We start from the raw sequence: 18,487 nt of genomic DNA, 5'->3' as shown, positions 1-18,487 counted from the left end.
TTTGCGCATGTTAACAACCTTTTAAAGACTTCATCCCAGTTACAGTTTCGAGCTGGTTATCAGAGAGATGTTTTATCTACTGCAGTAATATGTTGTCACAGCGACAACAGTTTCATTCATACCTGAAATGACCTGATGCTTAATACAACCCCAATTCCGAAAAAGTCGGGACAGTATGGAAGATGCAAAAAAAACAAAAAACAAAAAGAATCATTTGAAACTTGAGTTCACGCTGTACTATATTGAAAACACATTATTAACACATTAGTCGATGTTTTACTTTGGGAATTGAATTTATTTGTGAAAATATACTCTCCTTTCAAATCTGATGACTGCAACACACTTCAAAACAGTTGGGACATACCATGACAGACGCTGGGTTTTGGACCTGATGCTGATAACAGCTCGGACGGTCCTTTTCCTCTTTGGCCTGGAGAACACGACGGCTGTTTTGTCCAAAAACAATTTGAAACTTCGTCTCGTCGGACCACAAAACACGATTCAACTGTTCTACTGTCCATCTCTGATGAGACTGAGCCCAGAGAAGTCAGCGCCGTTTCTGGACAGTGTTGATGTACGGCTTCTGCTTTGCATAGTAAAGCCTTAACTTGCACCTGTGGATGCAGCGGCGAATCGTGTCGACTGACAAAGCTTTACCAAAGTATTCCCGAGCCCATGTCAGGATCTCCATTACAGTCTCGTGACTCTTGAAGGACTAGGCCTTTTATGGAGGCTCCTTATATACTATGATTAGACGATTGCCTCACCTGTTTCACATCACCTTTTTATTTCAACTTGTCACATCGGTATTAGCTATTAAATCACCCCTGTCCCAACTTTTATAGTAAGTGTTGCATGCATCAATTTCAAAATAAACTTTCATCTTCAAAAAAACTATGCAGTTGATTAGATAAAACATCAAATACCTCGTCTTTATACATTTTTTTGTTTAAATACAAGTCAAAGTACATTTACAAAATCACTCCTTTTTGTTTTTATTAGCATTTTCCAAACTTTTCCGGAACTGGGGTTGTAGTATAATGAATATGATAGTTTGGCAGCAGCAAGCTACCATATTGTCAGAAAACTTAGTTGCAGCATTAGTTACCTCTGGCTGTTACATAGCCAGCCCTGGCACTGGAGACTCCTTCCATAAATGTTCAATAAAGATAATCTTCTTAACATATCAATGATTACATGTTATTACATGCTGTTCTAGAACATTAATCAACACTTTCTGACCAATCAGATTAAAGAATACAGTCAGGGCTTTGCTGTATTCTTTAGAAAAGGCTAATAGAAGAAAATTCCAACAACTAAATCGTTTGATTGATTGATTGATTGATTGATTTCTTTATTCACATTTATTGTGCTTTTCACAGACATCAGTATGAGAACAAAGATAGAAATTCCTTCCATTTTAAAGAATGCTGTTATGCTGTATTGTGCTTAACGTACGCCGTTTATTACAAACACAACCAAATGATTAGTCACTGTAAATGATGATCACGGTTAAGTAGGAAAAGAAATGCTGCATTATTTACTCTAAATTAGAATACTGTTAAAAAAGGAACTAGGTTTATAAAGAAGACAAAAAAAAATTAGCAATAATGCTATACAGAAGATTAGATTTCGAATTAGCAAAAATGCTATACATTGATTTACTGTCTGAACAAACTGTATGTCAGATGCAGACGGTAATGTGGCAAAGATATGCTTTTACTTCCTGTTACTTCCTGATTTACACTGAGGAGGAGGCATGGTATAAACTAAAGCACAGGATCAATAAGCTGTTAATCTTCATTATGCTTCATGAGCATCCAGCCAACTGGACAACACACACACACACACACACACACACAGAGCACTCTGTAGTCTATTCCAAACGTACATTCTTGGCTGCGAATCGATGGTATATTTTACACTGAAGAAAAAATTGCTCAATTTTGCAAATTTTCATCCTTCAATGTCTCCTTCATTTACAAAAAAAATAAAATAAAAAAAATCCTTCATTTATATATATTTATTTTCGACAAGCTGGTTGGCCAGGGGTCAGAGGTTACTCTGAAACAGCTATCGATTGCAGTTTTTTCTTCAGCTCTTCATTAAAACCTGCGTAGAAGCAAAAACCAGACGATTACTAACATTTCAATGTACAAAACATTTGACATTTTCTGCTCAGTTTTTAATAAATAAAGTCTGTAAATATTTTGATGATTTACATCATAGACAGGTCATTTCTTAACGTGATATTGTGCAAAAACCAAAAATATAATAGCACATAATATGTAATAACTTGTCTTACTACAGGTACTTTATTTAATGAACTAAAAACTAAAATTTGTCTTTAAAAACAATGACAATAATAAAATCATGAATATTCATGTAGTGATTAATGCGAAGTAAGATGAATAATGTGATCAATTACTTTTTTTCTTCTTTTTTTTAAAATCAACAATGCAGTAATACTCAGCTCCATAATAATTCCAAATTATTAAAACAAATCAAATGCTTCACATCTGATAATTAATAAATTACCATAAGTGGAAATCTGGTTTATATGATCATTTCATTTTAATTTTAATAATAAAAAAAATTAAATAATTTCTAGTCTAGTTGTCTTCCCTTTCCTTGAACGTCTAAAATAGGATTAAAAGAATCACAGGATTCAGTGGATCACATTACAGGTTTCTGTTGACATTTTTCTGGCCCTGAAATGAACTCCGCCCCCAGCTGGAATCTTTTTCTTTTTTTTTCTTTTTTTTTTTTCAACAAACGGGGGATTCAGGGTCCAATGAGATGAAAGGAGGAAAAGCTTGTCAATGTTCTGTAATTGCAATTCCCTTCACAGACAGCAGAGGGCCTTAAATATGAAATCCTGAACTTTAATAGTTCTGAAAGTCATGGATATGAAGGAGTTGACTCTTACTATGAGAAATGCTGTCTGTGACAGGCAGTGATGTTACCGGCCTTCTTGGCTTTGTTTCGGTGGTCACAGAGACGCTGCGTGTGCGTGCAATTGGTGGAAGCAAAGCCCCGCCTGGAACAAAGATTTCATCAACGTGATTTTTTTTTCTTTCTGGAGCAGATTTGTATTTCAGTCAGGAACAAACAGTAACTGTTCCACTTGTATGGTCTATTTTCCTAACGAGCATTCTAATTAGCTAGTGACAATACAATAAGCACAATGTAGCTGAAGTGATTCGTTGGTCTACTGCTAACTAGCTTGCAGCATGAATACTGTAAGATCACAATGCCTTATGGGTAAGTTCTTCTCCTGAACTCTACACTTATATCATATTTAAACACACAGCGTTTTATTCCCTGTTATCATCATTATTGCTGATATTAATCTTTATATCTACAATATAATGCAATGAAAATAAATAAGAAGCAAAAGTCAGGTCACCTACCCGGACCTATCTGCAGTTCAGGAAGAGACATCTGATGCACCAAAGGTTTCACTGTAAACACACAACAATGTTTCTCATTATCATATAAAACACTTTCTCCCACCTTTTCCCTCAGAATTTGTCTCGACCTTAAAGTCTTAGAGAGTGACCGGAGTAAACAACAAGCTAAATTCAAGCTAAATGGGACCTTATGACCACATATCAGCACAATCGTTAACCTAGTTAGCTAGTTTGCCAGAAAACCAAGCCGATGCTATTTTCTTGTGCTATTGAAATGACTGAAAATACAAGTCCTCAATCTAAAACTTGCACAAGATCGTTCTTGTAAGTCATAATTACAAAGTTGGAGCTTCGGATAGAATTTTGCAACCCAAGCTTCTGGGGTTTTAAAGCAGTAGCTAAGATTTCTAGCGAGTTATCAAGTAACTGTTGTAGGGAGTAAGCCTGTAGCTTAGGGTGACCACATGTCCTCTTTTTCCCGGACGTGTCCTCTTTTTCGGTCCTTAAAAAAAGCATCTAAATTTGAGAAAATGTCCTAGATTCGGCTTTAGTTATGATTATGATGTGCTTATGGTCTAATACTGCATCATGTGTGCGCATGTTTGCATCGCTTTAACCCCTCTCTGTAATTCCCGCCTTCCCGCACACCGATTGGTCGATTATAAAAGGCTTGCAGGCAACTATTGGCCAAATTCCTGCCTCTCGACCTTTTGCCTACTTTCAGCGAAACAAAGTCCAATTATATATATATTAACCAGATTCACTCACGAATTAGCTAACATTAGGTTAATATTATTATACTGTAGTAACCAGGCTCACTAGCAAACTAGCTAACATTACCTAGACTACTGTATTGTGTAAACTAGCAGTCAATGTCACTAGCAAACTAGCTAGCAAACATTACACTTACTAGACAGTTGTACTTGTGTAATCCAGTAGTCAAGCTAGCTAACATTTTTGCTGAAAACAAGCAAACTGTGTAAAGTATGAGCCCTGTTCACTAGCAGGATAGCTAATATTAGGCTATTAATAAAGCTAGTTGCCAGGTTTGCTAGCAAACTTGGCTAACTTTAAGCTTATTACTATACTGTGTAAAGCAATAAGTAAGCTTGCTAGAGAAACTGGCTACTAGTTTTATTACCCAATACAATAGCTAACCTAATATTACATATCTTGCTAGCAAATTTGGCTATTACTTTACACAGCAAAACAGCTAACATTAAGCTAATTATTATATTGTGGGAAACAGTAGCTGAGTATGCTACTACAGTAAGTCCTAGATATCATGCTGTCTAATTTCAGTTCTCCAAATATTCTTCAAATATTATTGTTCATATTTATGTTTTGTTTTTTTTTATCTGTCATATTTATCGTATTTACGACCTTCTTACAGCTGTTTGTTTACGAGCGCTAGCAGTGTCGTGCTAAAATCGCAAGTTCTTCATTTGAGCTTAAAGATTCTTTAAAGCGCGTTCTTTACCTGGGGCGGTCCGAGGCAAGGTGAGCGGAGGAACTGAATCAACGTTGTGCTCATCCTCATCTGAAATATACACACACACACACTTTACACACACTTTACACACGCGGCGCAATGAGATGAGAGGGGAAACAAAGAAATGACTCAGGGACTGACCAGAGGGGTTTTGGTAGATGCTATTGTCTGGACCAGAATTTTTCTTCTTTGGAGCTAGAGGGTTAATGTCATTGTTAATATCATAATGTTAATGCCTATATTTGTGTTTTTTTTGTATATGTATACATATGTAGAGTGTGTGTGTGTGTGTTATAAAAACATGTGTAGTACCTGGTTTGGGGGGTAGTTTAGGGGGCAAAGGGCTGCTGGATGCCAAGCGCACACTCTTCTCTCCGTTCTCCTTATCGTCCGTTACATACTCTGAAAGAAAAAAATGACACGTTGTGGATTACAAGAGAAGTCGAGGCATTACTGGGCATGCTCACAACACGCACAAACACACACACACACACATTAAAGCAGGAGAAGATCTCTATATGGAGATTGAGAAACAGGTACAGTGTGGAGAAACCATTAACGCTAGGCCAAAAACTATTATTATTGAGTACAGCAGTATAGCAAGCTTGCTAATATTTGGCTAACAATTATATTGAATAACAGAACCATTGGCCAGGTTAGCTTGTATACTCCGAACTATTATGATTCATCTTCGTCTCCCTGAGACGATATGAGGAAGAAACCGTAAGAGGAACCAGACTCGAAAGGGAACCCGTGCGTGACAATAGAGAGAGTGATCATTAATAATTCCCGTCTATAACCGTGTAGTAACATGGTCCGATAGTGCAGCCGTGTAACCAGGAAGTTCATGAAAGTTCTCACGTGAAGCCTGTTTTGTTGAACTTATCTTCATCACTGATGGAGACCTGAGTGCAAGTCTGTTCGTAAACAAAACAAATGTACGTCTGATATCGATAAGAAGTATCAGATCAGATCAGATCAGATCAGATCAGATGCGTGCAATCCGGTTCCTTTCTGATTCCCAGATTTCAAGTGAATCGATAAATGCTTCACTGAGCACGCGATCAGATTCGCACACACACACGCACGCACACACACACCCACACACACACACACACACAGACATATCAGTCACACTGATCTCCTAAACGCAGTTCTAGGAAAGAGATGGGCTGAACACAAGGTTTATGTGCGTTTACATCTCTCCTGGTGCCATAAACCTATGTCACAGAGGTCAGAATCTGACCTGTCAGATTATGAAATATTTTATACAGGCTGCAAAAAGGGCGAGCTGATACAGGTATGGGTGTGTTTTCTTACAGTAAACGCGCACCGACCTTCCCAAACACTGCAGAGGCAATGCTTCCTTATCAAGAGACAAGTCGTGCGTCTACGTGAGTCTACGCAGGCAGAAAGTTGTGATTAAAGCGTTCTTTATCAGTCACAAGCACAAGATTCAAATCAGATTAGATTGGGTTTGTGTAACTATTTTGCAGAGTAGTTCTAAGAACTTATATAAGATTATAAACAAAATCTAACATGGAAAACGCTTGTGTGGGCGTTCCTACAACAACAACAACAACAACAACAACAACAACATCGCAGAAAGATTTTTTAAACGAAACTAAAATTCTAGACGTCCCGGGAACCACGACGTTCAGAAAACTTTCTGCGGACGTTAAAGTGTCAGCTTGGTCTCGACCCTGTTGCCGTTTCGTCATTCATTCAAATCAGACGCTTACGGTGCTTCTCGTCACTATCATTTTCACGTGAGCTTCTTACCGATGCTTTCTTCGTACGTGTGCTCCAGAATCAAGGGCTTGAACGCTCCTCCAGTCTTCTCCATCAGATAGTCTATCACATCATGGAGTGAGGTGCAATGAACCTGGAACAAACGAGTGCAGTGTCGGATCAGTCCTGCAAGTTAAAGCCTACACAATGCTAGTTATATATGTAAGGAATAAAACCCAACGGGGCGCACGGTGGCTTAGTGGTCGGCACGTTCGCCTCACACCTCCGGGGGTTGGGGGTTCGATTCCCGCCTCCGCCCTGTGTGCGCGGAGCTTGCGTGTTCTCCCCATGCTTCGGGGGTTTCCTCCGGGTACTCCGGTTTCCTCCCCGGTCCAAAGACATGCGCTGTAGTCTGATTGGCGTGTCCGAATTGTCCGTAGCGTGTGAATGTGTGTGTGAGATTGTGCCCTGCGATAGGTTAGCACCCAGTCAACTAATATAAAGAAACACTTTTCACTTGTTTACGAGGCTCGTCCTTCGTACTGTATACACGCTTACTATAGAAACGCTAACGTATTAGTAAACCTGTGATTAACGAGCTGCTGTTAAAGAAAATTCCTTCGCAAACCTCTGACCAATCAGAGTCGAGCATTAAACGGCGCACTGGGTCTGTGCCTCAGTTGATTATTGTATTTAAATTTGCCACATCCACTGTATTTTATACCGAGCTCTTGGATCTCTATCTTACGTTCATGCTCGACCACAAACTTTGTAACTATGCAAACCCGTATTGCGCAACAACAATAAAGTTCACTCATCTGCTGCAACCAAATCTTAACAATACTTCAGGCAATCAAAAAAGCCGACTGGCGCTTCATCTCGGTTTGCATGGGTTAGAATACATTTGAAACTAACACAGCTTTATAAAATGGTAACCCAGCAATTACTCATATACAAAACACACACAAACACACACACACATTAATGTGTGTTATGTAAATTTTTGACTGATCATTAATCAACTTTATGATAGCGTTCCCAGAGACGCTCAAGCTCTTTACTTCCTTGTACTGGAAAGTACCGTGCACAGTAAATGCCCTGGCCAAAACAAATACCGCTGTGTTGAATATGAAAGCATTGTACAATACACTGACACTGAAAAAAATAAATAAATAAAAGGAAATCTTGTTATGCTCAGGTCAAAACGAGCATCAAGAGCACTCTATGATTTTTAAAAAAGATTTCTATAGTCATTGGACTGAAAGAGAATGTTCTGCGCTGTTCTTTCTAACAGTGTTGTACTCACTGGATTGTCAAGAGCAAGGGCAAATCCTCCATCAGGGATCCGTGTCACCCGGTAATGTCGGACAACGGGCCTGTTCACGGAGGGAAAAGGAAAGAGAGACGTGTCATTTTAACGTTTCATTCATTTCAGAGTCACTCATCACAAGGTATAATATTAACAACTATGACACATAGCCAAAGGGAACGCAAACACATCCACAGAGTGTTTACGTAACACCCATTACATCTCAAACCGGTTTATATCGGACCTGATACCTGTCACGGTCCTTTTATGTATGATTTTATTATAAAAGTAGGTGTAAAAATACATGAACGTGCCTTTGTGCGTGCATATATGTGTGTGTGTGTGTGTGTGTGTGTTACCCGTTGAAGTCCTGCCGAGTAGTAACAGCAAAAGAGTTTCCGTCTCGGCTGGGTCTGAGCAGCAAGTTTCCTTTTCCTTTGTACTTTTCCAAAAGGATCTCGGCATCCTCCCGGACCACCCTGTGAAAGCACCTGCAGAGCAACACACGGGTTTGATCGATACGGTTCACAACACTCAACACTGTAGGCTAAGAGCAAACAAAAACCACGTCTACTTCTCACTGAAACACAGATTATTTGGCATAAAACGCGCGTATCGCTGGAATATTAGCCAACAGGTGCAAGGAAACTTATATATGTAAAAGAAAAAAAAAAGAGTCATTTATTGAAGACCAGGAGTCTGTACTTCAATCAGCCAAGAACATCAAGAGTCTGAACATCAGCATTTAGTTGCTTGGGCTATAAAGGCAGGAGTCTGAACTTGCATCTGAATTTACACTGGCATATCGTCCAATCAGATGAGGAGTCTGAGACTACACTGGTGTATTAATCCAGTGGTTTTCAAAGTGGGGGCCGCGGCCCCCTTGGGGGCCTCCAGGGGGCGCCCGGGGTCAACAATTTGGTATGAAAAATAAATAAATACATGATTTTCTCTTTCTGACTTTCAGACAACCGCACACACACAATCAATTCCTAATGTAATGTAATGATGTAATTATTAATAAAAAAAAGGGGGATATATTCAGAAGTCTGTATTTTTAATGTGTTTTAAAGACATCTTGCAAAAGGGTGGCCTCGGTCAAATGTTTAATGCCATTTGGGGGGCCTTGCCCTGGAAAAGTTTGGGAACCCCTGTATTAATCAGTGAAAGGAGGAGTCTGAACTTACGCTGGCATTTCGGACAGTACGGACAGGTAATTGTCAAGGTCTGGGGAAGCTACTGTTATAGAAGGTCGCGCAGATGCAGTTTTTTCAGTGATGTCTTTGAGTCTCTCGATCTCTTTCTCCACAGCTTCTCTCAGCATGTGAATCTGACCAGGCAGCAGGTTGAGGGTGGTGGGCACTTCCAGCTGTGAGACACAAACATCTGCAGTTAACCCTCGTGTAAACCCTGCTGTTTCTGTCTTTCGCTGCAAAGACATATCGTACATCTTTTCTTAATCGTTAAGTCTGAGCCATTTTCAACGGGGTATTTCGAAAAGAACGTAATAGTAACGAGATAGAAACTTGACGTAACGCGATAGCTAAAAAGATCACAACGATTAAAGGCATTTTAAAAACAATGAAACGACCAAAACAAAACCACATGCTTACAATAATCTGGCACTCACTTGAAAACAAGAATGAGGACAATGCAACACAGGGGAGTGTAAGTTACAGTCAAAAGGAAAAGACACGGAATTTTGTGCTTGTAAATTAAATAAGGTCGTGTCGAGATGTGGTGTAACACACTCCGCTGGAGAAGCATGCAGTTTGGAATTCATTCAGGGAAAGGAATAATCAAATTTGTTATGTACTTTGTGTTGACATTGTGTTGAATGAAAGCATTTTTGTGGTGGTTTGTGTGGTGGTTATCTGTTCAATACCAAGTTACAAGTACTGTCGTGAATAATAAGTCATAATTCTGAGAAACATTCTGATTATTTTACTAAGGCTTCATACGAGTACGCTTTATCCATCCATCCATCCATCCATCCATTTTCTACACCGCTTATCCTACAGGGTCGCGGGGAACCTGGAGCTTATCCCAGGAGGCATGGGGCACAAGGCGGGGGACGATTACATACACATTCACACACCAATTCGTTCACTACAGACACTTTGGACATGGATACTCTTTAGCTCAAAGTTTATTTATCCAACAGCAAGAAGAAGAGACAGTAGAAGAGACAGGAGATGTCGGTAATAGCTAAACCATGGCAAGTCAGCCAATAAGGCCAGGAGCCTGGATATGGGGAAGAGGATCTGGGATATCAGCCAATAATAGCCGATATGAAGAGTCTGAACACATGATGGCATGTTGGCCAATAGGAAAAGGAACCTCAAGCTATCCGTGACATGGAAGAAGAAAGGAAGAGTCTGAGGTCACTTTGGCTCACTGGCTAATAAGATGAGGAGTCTGAACTTATGCAGGCATATCTATCAGCCAATAAGATGAGGAGAATAAACCTGTGCTAGCAATAAGGAGTCTAAATCTTTCTGTAAAGCTGCTTCGTGACAATGTCCATTGTTGAAAGCGCTATGCAAATAAAATTGAATTGAATCGAGTCTTGGCATTCTGGGGAATAAGAGGAGGAGTCTGAATCTGTGCTGGCCTATCATCATCATCATCATCAACAGTAGAAGAGCAGAAAAAAAGGACACTGTAACCCCAAAACATGTGACTGCCTACGGAAAGCCTTACTGACCTTAACAATGGAGAGGATGAAGCCTTTCCACAGCTCACGGGCTTCTAGACTTGGAGCCTAAAACGTTAAGATTAACAAAGAAACACTGAAATGAATGACTGAAGATTAATCCTTAAGGTTGGAATGATATGGAAAATGAGCAGCCGTGAATAAATCCTTATTCCGTGTATTATTATTGGATTGTGAAAAATAACAAATACACTAGTGTTGTCTCCATTCATACCGCATCGATGCTGGATTCCGCATTCTGATTGGTCAAAAAGGTGTTTCGTTCTAACACGTTGTCGTTTCTATAGCAACAGCTCGTTCACAACATCTTTATTTAACGGTTCTGGAGGGAATTTTGATCTTTTCTGCGATTGATATCGATGAATCAAGCACAATACGACTCGTGGAACACATTAAGGAGGTAAAAATTGTGATTTCGGGATTTTGTCTTTAACTGTAAATCGTTTAAAAGGTGTAGTCGAGGCGCCCTGATTGCTGCTGTTCTCTGCCAGGTACTGATGAGTTTCTGATCCTAACGATTCGATCTGACTCTGCATAAAGATCATACATGAGTGGATCGGATTGGAATCGATATATTTTTGGATTGTGATATTTTTGGACTGTAATAATTAGAACAGTGTAAACGACTTCATAATAATAATAATAATAATAATAATCTGTGAGGCAGAGAATGTTAGCTAAAGAAATAAATGCGTGATTAGCGACTGCGTATCAAAGCTGGAACTCTCACAGTGAGGTAGATGTCGTCGTCTTCTAAGCGCAGGTGGAGTCTCGCGTTGTCGAGTTTCCGATCGAGACTGGGGTCGTCCGTCAGAGAGATGAAGGTGGACAGATCCTGCTTTTCCACATACTGCTCGCACGCACAGACAAATAAATGTGAATAAAAACCTGTTAGACCGCATAAAATCCTTAAGAACACAATGTAAAAAAAGAAATGAAAGTGAACTTACGTTATTGTCCTTGCTGTGGTTGTAGAAGAACAGCGAGTCCCCACACAGTTCAGCCCAGAACCTGCGACCAGTCTAAGAAGAACAACACAAAAACGTTGCTGTGTTTCGTACGTCGCAACATGTCTATGTCCATCTTAACACATGGAGTGTATGTGTGTATATGTATATAATGTTTAATATTTAGCACAAGCAATATGTTTTTATGTATTTTGTTTAATGATGGACCCTTCGATGCTTTTGTCTTCCTGTGTTTAAACATCTGGCATATACTCATGGCCTTTCAATGTCTGATTAACCCTAATAATCCCACGTGTCCATCCTGCATCGAGTGATTTGTGAGAAATGCAGAGGGGAAAAAAAAAACAATTCTTATACAGCCTACAAAGACTGGAAGCTTTTTTTTTCTCCGTTCTACTGTTGCTGCATTTTTCCTGTCATAAGGTTATACTGTCATATTCGGCCGCTCAGAAGTAAAGAATGATTAGCGGCCGAAACGGCCGAACAGGTTTGAGGAATGAGAGGAACGAAGGCAAAGGTTTCCTATTCCTTCCTGCCAAAAGCTGAACCTCGATCGAGTTGGTTGCGATTGTTTGTTTGGATTCTTACGGAATCACTCGGCGGTGTATTGTATCGCGGAACGGAAATATTCTGCAAATCACTGACACGCTTTCTTTCTGGACTCGTTTCGAAAATCTGAGGAATCCTGCCCCTGCATCAGTCCTGGCAATAAACAACAAACCTGTGGCTCGGAGGTTTCATGCCAAACGCATTGTTAACCTTTAAAAAGCGACGTCATACAATACGTTTTTATCAGTTCTGGACAACTGGACATTTATTTCATTAAAGTAGTCAATTTTGCTGATATTCGACCTTGGACGGTCGTGCAGTCGGTGTAGGAAGTATTTGACTAGTTAAGAATTCTTAGCTTCCGTGTTGTTGTTGTTGTTGTTTTTTCACTCAGAGCCCTCGCTGAAAGAGAACCTTCGAGTGTTTCTGCACAGCGACAAACTGAAGAACCGGTTAAGGCTGAGGTGCCAGCAGATAATAATGATAATGAGTCCTTATTGGTCACAGTGAAATTCTTTTCTTCACATACATACACAGCATGTCAGGAAGTTGGGGTCCGAGCGCAGGGTCGGCCATGATACGGCGCCCCCTGGAGCAGAGAGGGTTAAGGGCCTTACTCAAGGGCCCAACAGTGGGAGCTTGAACCCCCGACCTTCTGATCAGTAACCCAGAGCCTTAACCACTAAGCCACTACTGCCTCAATTGAGCCCATTGACATTTGCACAGGTGTCTTGAACTTTCTGATATGAACTGACTCTATCTGGAAGCCCCAACCCTAACCCCATAACACAGGGGTGGGCAGTCTTATCCGGAAAGGGCCGGTGTGGGTGCAGGTTTTCATTCCAACCAAGACAAAGCCATACCTGAATCTATTGAAAGCCAAGATCAACTGATTAAACATTTGGAATCAGGTGTGCCCCCTGCTTGGTTGGAATGAAAACCTGCACCCACATCGGAACTTTCCGGATACAAGACTGGACACCCCTGCCATAACACATGAAGTGGGCCTCATGGGGAAAATGTCTCAATATGTTTGTTAAAGAAATCTTTTTCCACATTAATAGTGCAAGCTTTCATTTCAATTCTGTTGGGGGGGGACCCTACAGACCTGCCAACCTGGTGATGAGCTACGGGTGAAAACCTTCTCAGTGGCCCAGAGGAAGGTCTTGGGTACGACTGGGATTCAAACCCGCAGCCATCTGGTCAACAGCACAGAGTATTAAGCGAACACTGTTTCCATTAGGCCAATCGTGCGAATGCCATAAGAGCCTACTGTATCTGCTGTACTGGCTATAAACCAAAGCTATAGAACGTTCCCCGCTAAGCTGGGAACCGCAACGATAAACAATTTAGTAACCTGAATTACTGAAAGACAAAAGTTCATACAGGAAAGCTCATTTTCATCTACCCGTTAAATACACAAACACATTCCACTGTCTGACGTCCTAGTTTTATCTAAACACATCAAACAAGCAGATTTGTGTGTGTGTTAGTGTGAGTGTTTGGGTAAAGGGTGCGGTGTGTGTGTATGGTGTGTGTCTGTGTGGGGCGTTTGGTGGTTAAACCAGTTCTCATGGATGTCTGGTGACACTATATGGCACTAGATTGTGTCAGAGGTACGCTGTCACTTAGTTAAGGGGAACTTAGACGAGTCTCTCAGTTAAACGGTAAGCCTGAACAAAAGAAATATCATAAAGGCGTGTGTCGCTTGTTTATTCTGTGCTGCTTTGTAACATACAGGAGGAACCTCGAGGCTAAATTTAGCACAGACAACAGGTACAGCGGATATATAAAAAATAAAAAAATAAAAAGTTTACACACCCCTGTTAAAATTGCAGGTTTTTGTGAGGTAAAAAAATAAAATAAAAATCATGTCAGATATTTTCCCTCAGAATTCAAGTTTAAAAAATATAGAAAAAAAAGAAAGAAAAACTACGGAGGCCCTGAAGTGTGCAAAAAAGTTTTTTTGTTTTTTTTTAAAAATCCCGGACACTTTTGCCTGGTTGCGTAAGTATGCACACCCCTTAATTAATACTTCGTTAAAGCACTTTTTGCTTGTAATACAGAACCCAGGTTTTTGGGTAAGAGTCTACCACAGAGTATGCTCCAGATCTATCAAATTACAAGTGCACAGCCCTCTTCATATCATTCCACAGTTTTTTGGGTTGTTGTTTTGTTTTTTTTTAGAATATAGATCTGGGCTCTGACTGGGCCGTTCCAAAACGTCCATCTTCTTCTAAAGCCGTTCCTTTGTTGACTTCAATGTTGTGCTTGTTCTTTAGCTGTTTAACAGAGGAGGCCTGCAGGTTTTGTGCCAAAATGGATTAGTATTTGGAGCCATGCACGATTCCTTCTATCTTGACTGGAGCCCCACGCCCAGCTGAAGAGAAGCAGCCAGAAAGCACGATGCTGCCACCACCATGCTTCACCGTGGCGAAGTTCTTCGGATGATAAGCCGATAAGAATTATGAGTGAAACGTTCTAGCGTGGTCTCATCAGACCATGACACATGTAAACGTAGTCATGTGAATAATACAAGAAATTGAAGACTTGCAAGAAATTCTTGCTATATCACATTAAAGCTGGCGAAAGATCTTGATATGATTTCTTGGTTTCATTTTTTTTTTTTTTAACATCACGGAAACCTGCGGTATTAACACGGGTGAGTGGACTTTTTATATCCACTGTATAACTAACTGTGATTGGTCCTTATAGGGCATCATAGCCCAAATATAACACAAGGAGGGACTGCTCATAGAGTAATAGAGTAACCGCTAATCATTAAGTGGTGTCATTTGTCATCTACTGACACAAACGAACTAGCGAACTAGCTGGCTAACATTACCCTTACGCTCACTCGAAAATCACGGCACACCAGCAGCGTTCGTAAATCATCTGACCGCTGCTCCACCCCAGTGAAGACAATAATGAGAGCAAAGTCCAGAGTAACTGCCCAATAAATACATGTAAATATTATCACCCTTATTATGAGCTCTGTCAGGCGTGTTAAGGCTCCAAAAACCCCTTTCATGGTCCTTTGGACGTTTCTAATTTACAGTTACAACAAATTATGCCTCATTTAACATATCTAAGGTAAACTGATTCTATATCCTTGATGCATATATATATATATATATATTTAATTTTGCCCACATCACCATCAGCAAAGTGTGGACTGGAGGACCACAGAGTTTATTGCACCATTTGGGAACAAAGTGGAGTCAGGTATCATCATGCGCTGACCTTTATCGCCTGCACAGCCCAGTATTGAGCTCAGAGACTTACTAAAACGTCTGCTTGACCAGAAATATAATAAATTCTTCAAAATCCTCTCTGGGTTCCATATGACTCAGTTATTAGCTTCATTCTGATACCTGCATTTTTAACTTGTGCACAAGCTGCCATGAAAAGAAAAAAGCCTGTTGGCTTAGAGCTGGGTGACGATATGAGAAAAAACATCATATCATGATACTTGAGGACGTTTCTACGATATATACTTTAGCTAAAAAAACTGTACTAAACTGTCTTTGATGGTGCATCAAATCAACGGCATCCATTCGGTACCATTTCCATTCGTAATTATTAAAAACATTCAAGAGAAATACACCACCATACCAACGATATCTCAGGAAAGTGTACCGTGTAATCATTTATCACGATACTGATATTATATTGATATTTCGCCCAGCCCTATGTTGGCTAATACGTATCTAAATGACTGCAAGGTTGTAAAACAGTGATACTTACAGTATATTATAGGTTCGGATGGATGCTAAAGTGGCTAACATTGTCAAAAAAAAAAAAAAAAAAAATGAACACTTGGAAAAGTTGAAATAAAATTAAATTACTTTAAAGAAATTAAAACAAAACATATTGATTGGCTATGTCCGTATTGACCGTGATGATCGTAATGATCGTTACTGAAAGATATACGGTGCATTTACAATAGTAATTAACTTAACACTCGTGGAACATAACACCATTTTACAGCCTTTTACATCAGAATTGAAGTTTCATTAAACTGTAAATATACAGCGACTTGCAGTAAAAAGGATTTCTGTCGTTTTACAGCTGTAGCTTTCTCGCAGCTTATAAAAGGCAAGGAATATTTGACTGTAAAATCTACAGGAAACCTTTCTCCAGCGTAACAAATGTCTAAACGTAAACGTAAATAACGAGCAAAGCCGAGAGCTGGCATGGGAGATAAAGTTCAGACGTGTCGTCCTAGATTTTTTTCTTCTTCTTCTTCTTCTGGTAAGTCATTCGAGTTCTGAGGAAGAAATTTGAGCTAAACGAGGAAGCCGGGGAATCCGGAAAGCGATTCAGACGTTGCGTGACGAGAAGGGTTCGGTCGATGGAGATGTTAGGGAAACACAGAAAAGGAATCCCTGCACACTGGGAACACCCCACAAGACAAGACCACTTCGGCACTGTCTCGCTCAGATCCTTACGCTTGCCCATTTTTCCTGCTTCCAACACATCGACTTCGAGGACCAACTAATAAATATACCCCCCCCCCCCCCCTCGCCAGGTGCCATGAGATAATCAGACAATCCTCTGCTTTCACCGCTCAGTGGTTTTAATGTTCTGGCTGATCGGTTTAATTACCTGTTAGAATGTTGCACATGTACTTTAAGCTCGTTTAGTATCCAATATGAAAAGCACAAGTCGTTCCACAAATGACTACAAATGACCTCAGTGATGTGTAATTATGCAAATAATACCACATGCTTACTGCAGAGAACAAAAAAGAAGTGCTGCTGAAAACCTTTCTCTTAATCTCTGTGTGTAAATATCGGACTAGAAATATATATTTATATAAGTATATTTATAGAACAGAATAGTTCAGATTATCTATAATTGTAAACCTCTGGTTTATGTTCATTTATTCTGAACTGTTTTAGGTAAACACAAACCCTCTGTGAGTTTAAGTTTACGTTCTAGTAAAAATTTGGGTTTAAAATGAGTCGTTTAGTACGAGTTATTTTGATGGTAGCGGCGGTTTATTCGGCGCAAGCTATAGCGCTGAAGGTCATGAATTCAAATCCCGGCGCTGCCAGGAAAAGCCTGCCAAAAGCCATAACCTTGACCTGCTCAGGTGTATCCCGCCTCAACTGTAAACCTCTTCAGATGAAAGCATCAGCCGAATGTAGTAGACTTTTTTTATTTATAAAAGCGGTCATTTTAGCCGACTTTGGAGCTCTATTTCTGCGACGGAACTTGTTATGTCCCCCCGCTTCAGACACTTTGTTTATTCCATCAAAATGTATTTATTTATAAGATGTATTTACATGTACTTATTTATATATACATTTATTTCGTTTTACGTGGCGATTTTTGATTTATTTCGTTTCGTTCAGACAAAATAAACAGCACGTCGTTTTGCACGGTCCATGATTCAGAAACAAATAAAGGAACCTTTTCTTGCGATTTTTTTTCTTCCTTCGAATTTCGTTCACAACGATCTCAGAAGCGAACTGAATGGAAACCGTGACCGGAGTGGATCCATACACCCCTAGTAAATATATGGCAGTACTTTACTGGAAATGTTTTTACTCTGTACACGTGTGCTGCCAGCAAATCAATGCACATTTTTATTTATTTACAGTATAGACTATGAATATATATCATATCCCATATGGGCTCCTCCAGGTGTCCTGTATGTTCATTTAGAGAACTACCTCAGTGACTAAATGAAATGTAAGTTGATTTGCACAATAAGTGTGCATGAATGAATGCATGAGAGAGGAAACTCACTTTATTCTTTAACGACCTCTTTTCCAGAAATCCCTCATAGTAGACTGGGGGCAGCTGAGATTTAGTCCGCTGCGCGCGCCTCATCGCCGCCATGGGCACGTACAGGAACCGAAGAGCGCGAGGAAAGAAACTTTATCTCTCTCTCTCTCTTTCTCTCTCTCTCTCACACACACACACCTACTGAACAACTCGTAATGACATGTTAATACACCTGCGCTGACGGATAGACGTGTGTGTGTGTGTGTGGATAAGAGTGCGTCCAGGTGTTTTCTTCAGGTGAGTCGTGACAGGAGGAAGTAAGCAGCGAGACCCCGCCCCCTCTGTTGAAACGATTGATTGGTTATGAGAAAACGCCAAAGGCAAAAAATAGATTGATTAATTATGATTTATGTCGCGTGTAAATCGGTCACACCCGAAACAGCCGAGCAAATATGAAGGCCGGTGGGTGACTCACTTGGTGTGGAATGTAGATCTAATTTAGTTCTTAATCTTACCTGCTTCTGTTTTTTACAATACAAATTTTTGCATGATATATCACTTTTGAGAGCTTAT

The 18,487-nt window shown here is 40.0% G+C and overlaps 1 protein-coding gene across 1 annotated transcript; it reads right to left on the bottom strand.

Moving 5' to 3' along the window:
* Positions 1 to 1,224: 1,224 nt before the first annotated feature.
* On the bottom strand, positions 1,225 to 18,207 carry stap2b (signal transducing adaptor family member 2b). The gene is made up of 14 exons (XM_053625980.1): positions 17,936 to 18,207; positions 11,612 to 11,683; positions 11,392 to 11,511; positions 10,653 to 10,709; positions 9,133 to 9,314; positions 8,305 to 8,436; positions 7,943 to 8,012; positions 6,688 to 6,790; positions 5,218 to 5,307; positions 5,047 to 5,100; positions 4,894 to 4,953; positions 3,414 to 3,464; positions 2,930 to 3,040; positions 1,225 to 2,112 (listed from the first exon to the last, which is right to left on the bottom strand). Exons 1-14 carry the CDS (start codon positions 18,026 to 18,028, stop codon positions 2,060 to 2,062), a joined length of 1,248 nt encoding a protein of 415 aa, XP_053481955.1. The 5' UTR covers positions 18,029 to 18,207; the 3' UTR covers positions 1,225 to 2,059.
* Between the last annotated feature and the right edge of the window lie 280 nt (positions 18,208 to 18,487).

Source organism: Ictalurus furcatus, chromosome 5 (genome assembly GCF_023375685.1).
Source record: "Ictalurus furcatus strain D&B chromosome 5, Billie_1.0, whole genome shotgun sequence".
In the NCBI taxonomy this organism is placed as follows: domain Eukaryota; kingdom Metazoa; phylum Chordata; class Actinopteri; order Siluriformes; family Ictaluridae; genus Ictalurus; species Ictalurus furcatus.
Note: the sequence above shows the minus strand (reverse complement) of the source record. Positions and strands in the feature narration are given on the sequence as shown.

Coding starts and splice junctions, on each gene's coding strand:
- stap2b (XM_053625980.1), bottom strand. CDS start 18,028: ATGGCGGCGATGAGGCGCGCGCAGCGGACTAAATCTCAGCTGCCCCCA. Junction 5,308..6,687: donor CACGTACGAAGAAAGCATCG/GTAAGAAGCTCA, acceptor TTTTTCTTTCAG/AGTATGTAACGGACGATAAG. Junction 4,954..5,046: donor CATCTACCAAAACCCCTCTG/GTCAGTCCCTGA, acceptor TGTATATTTCAG/ATGAGGATGAGCACAACGTT.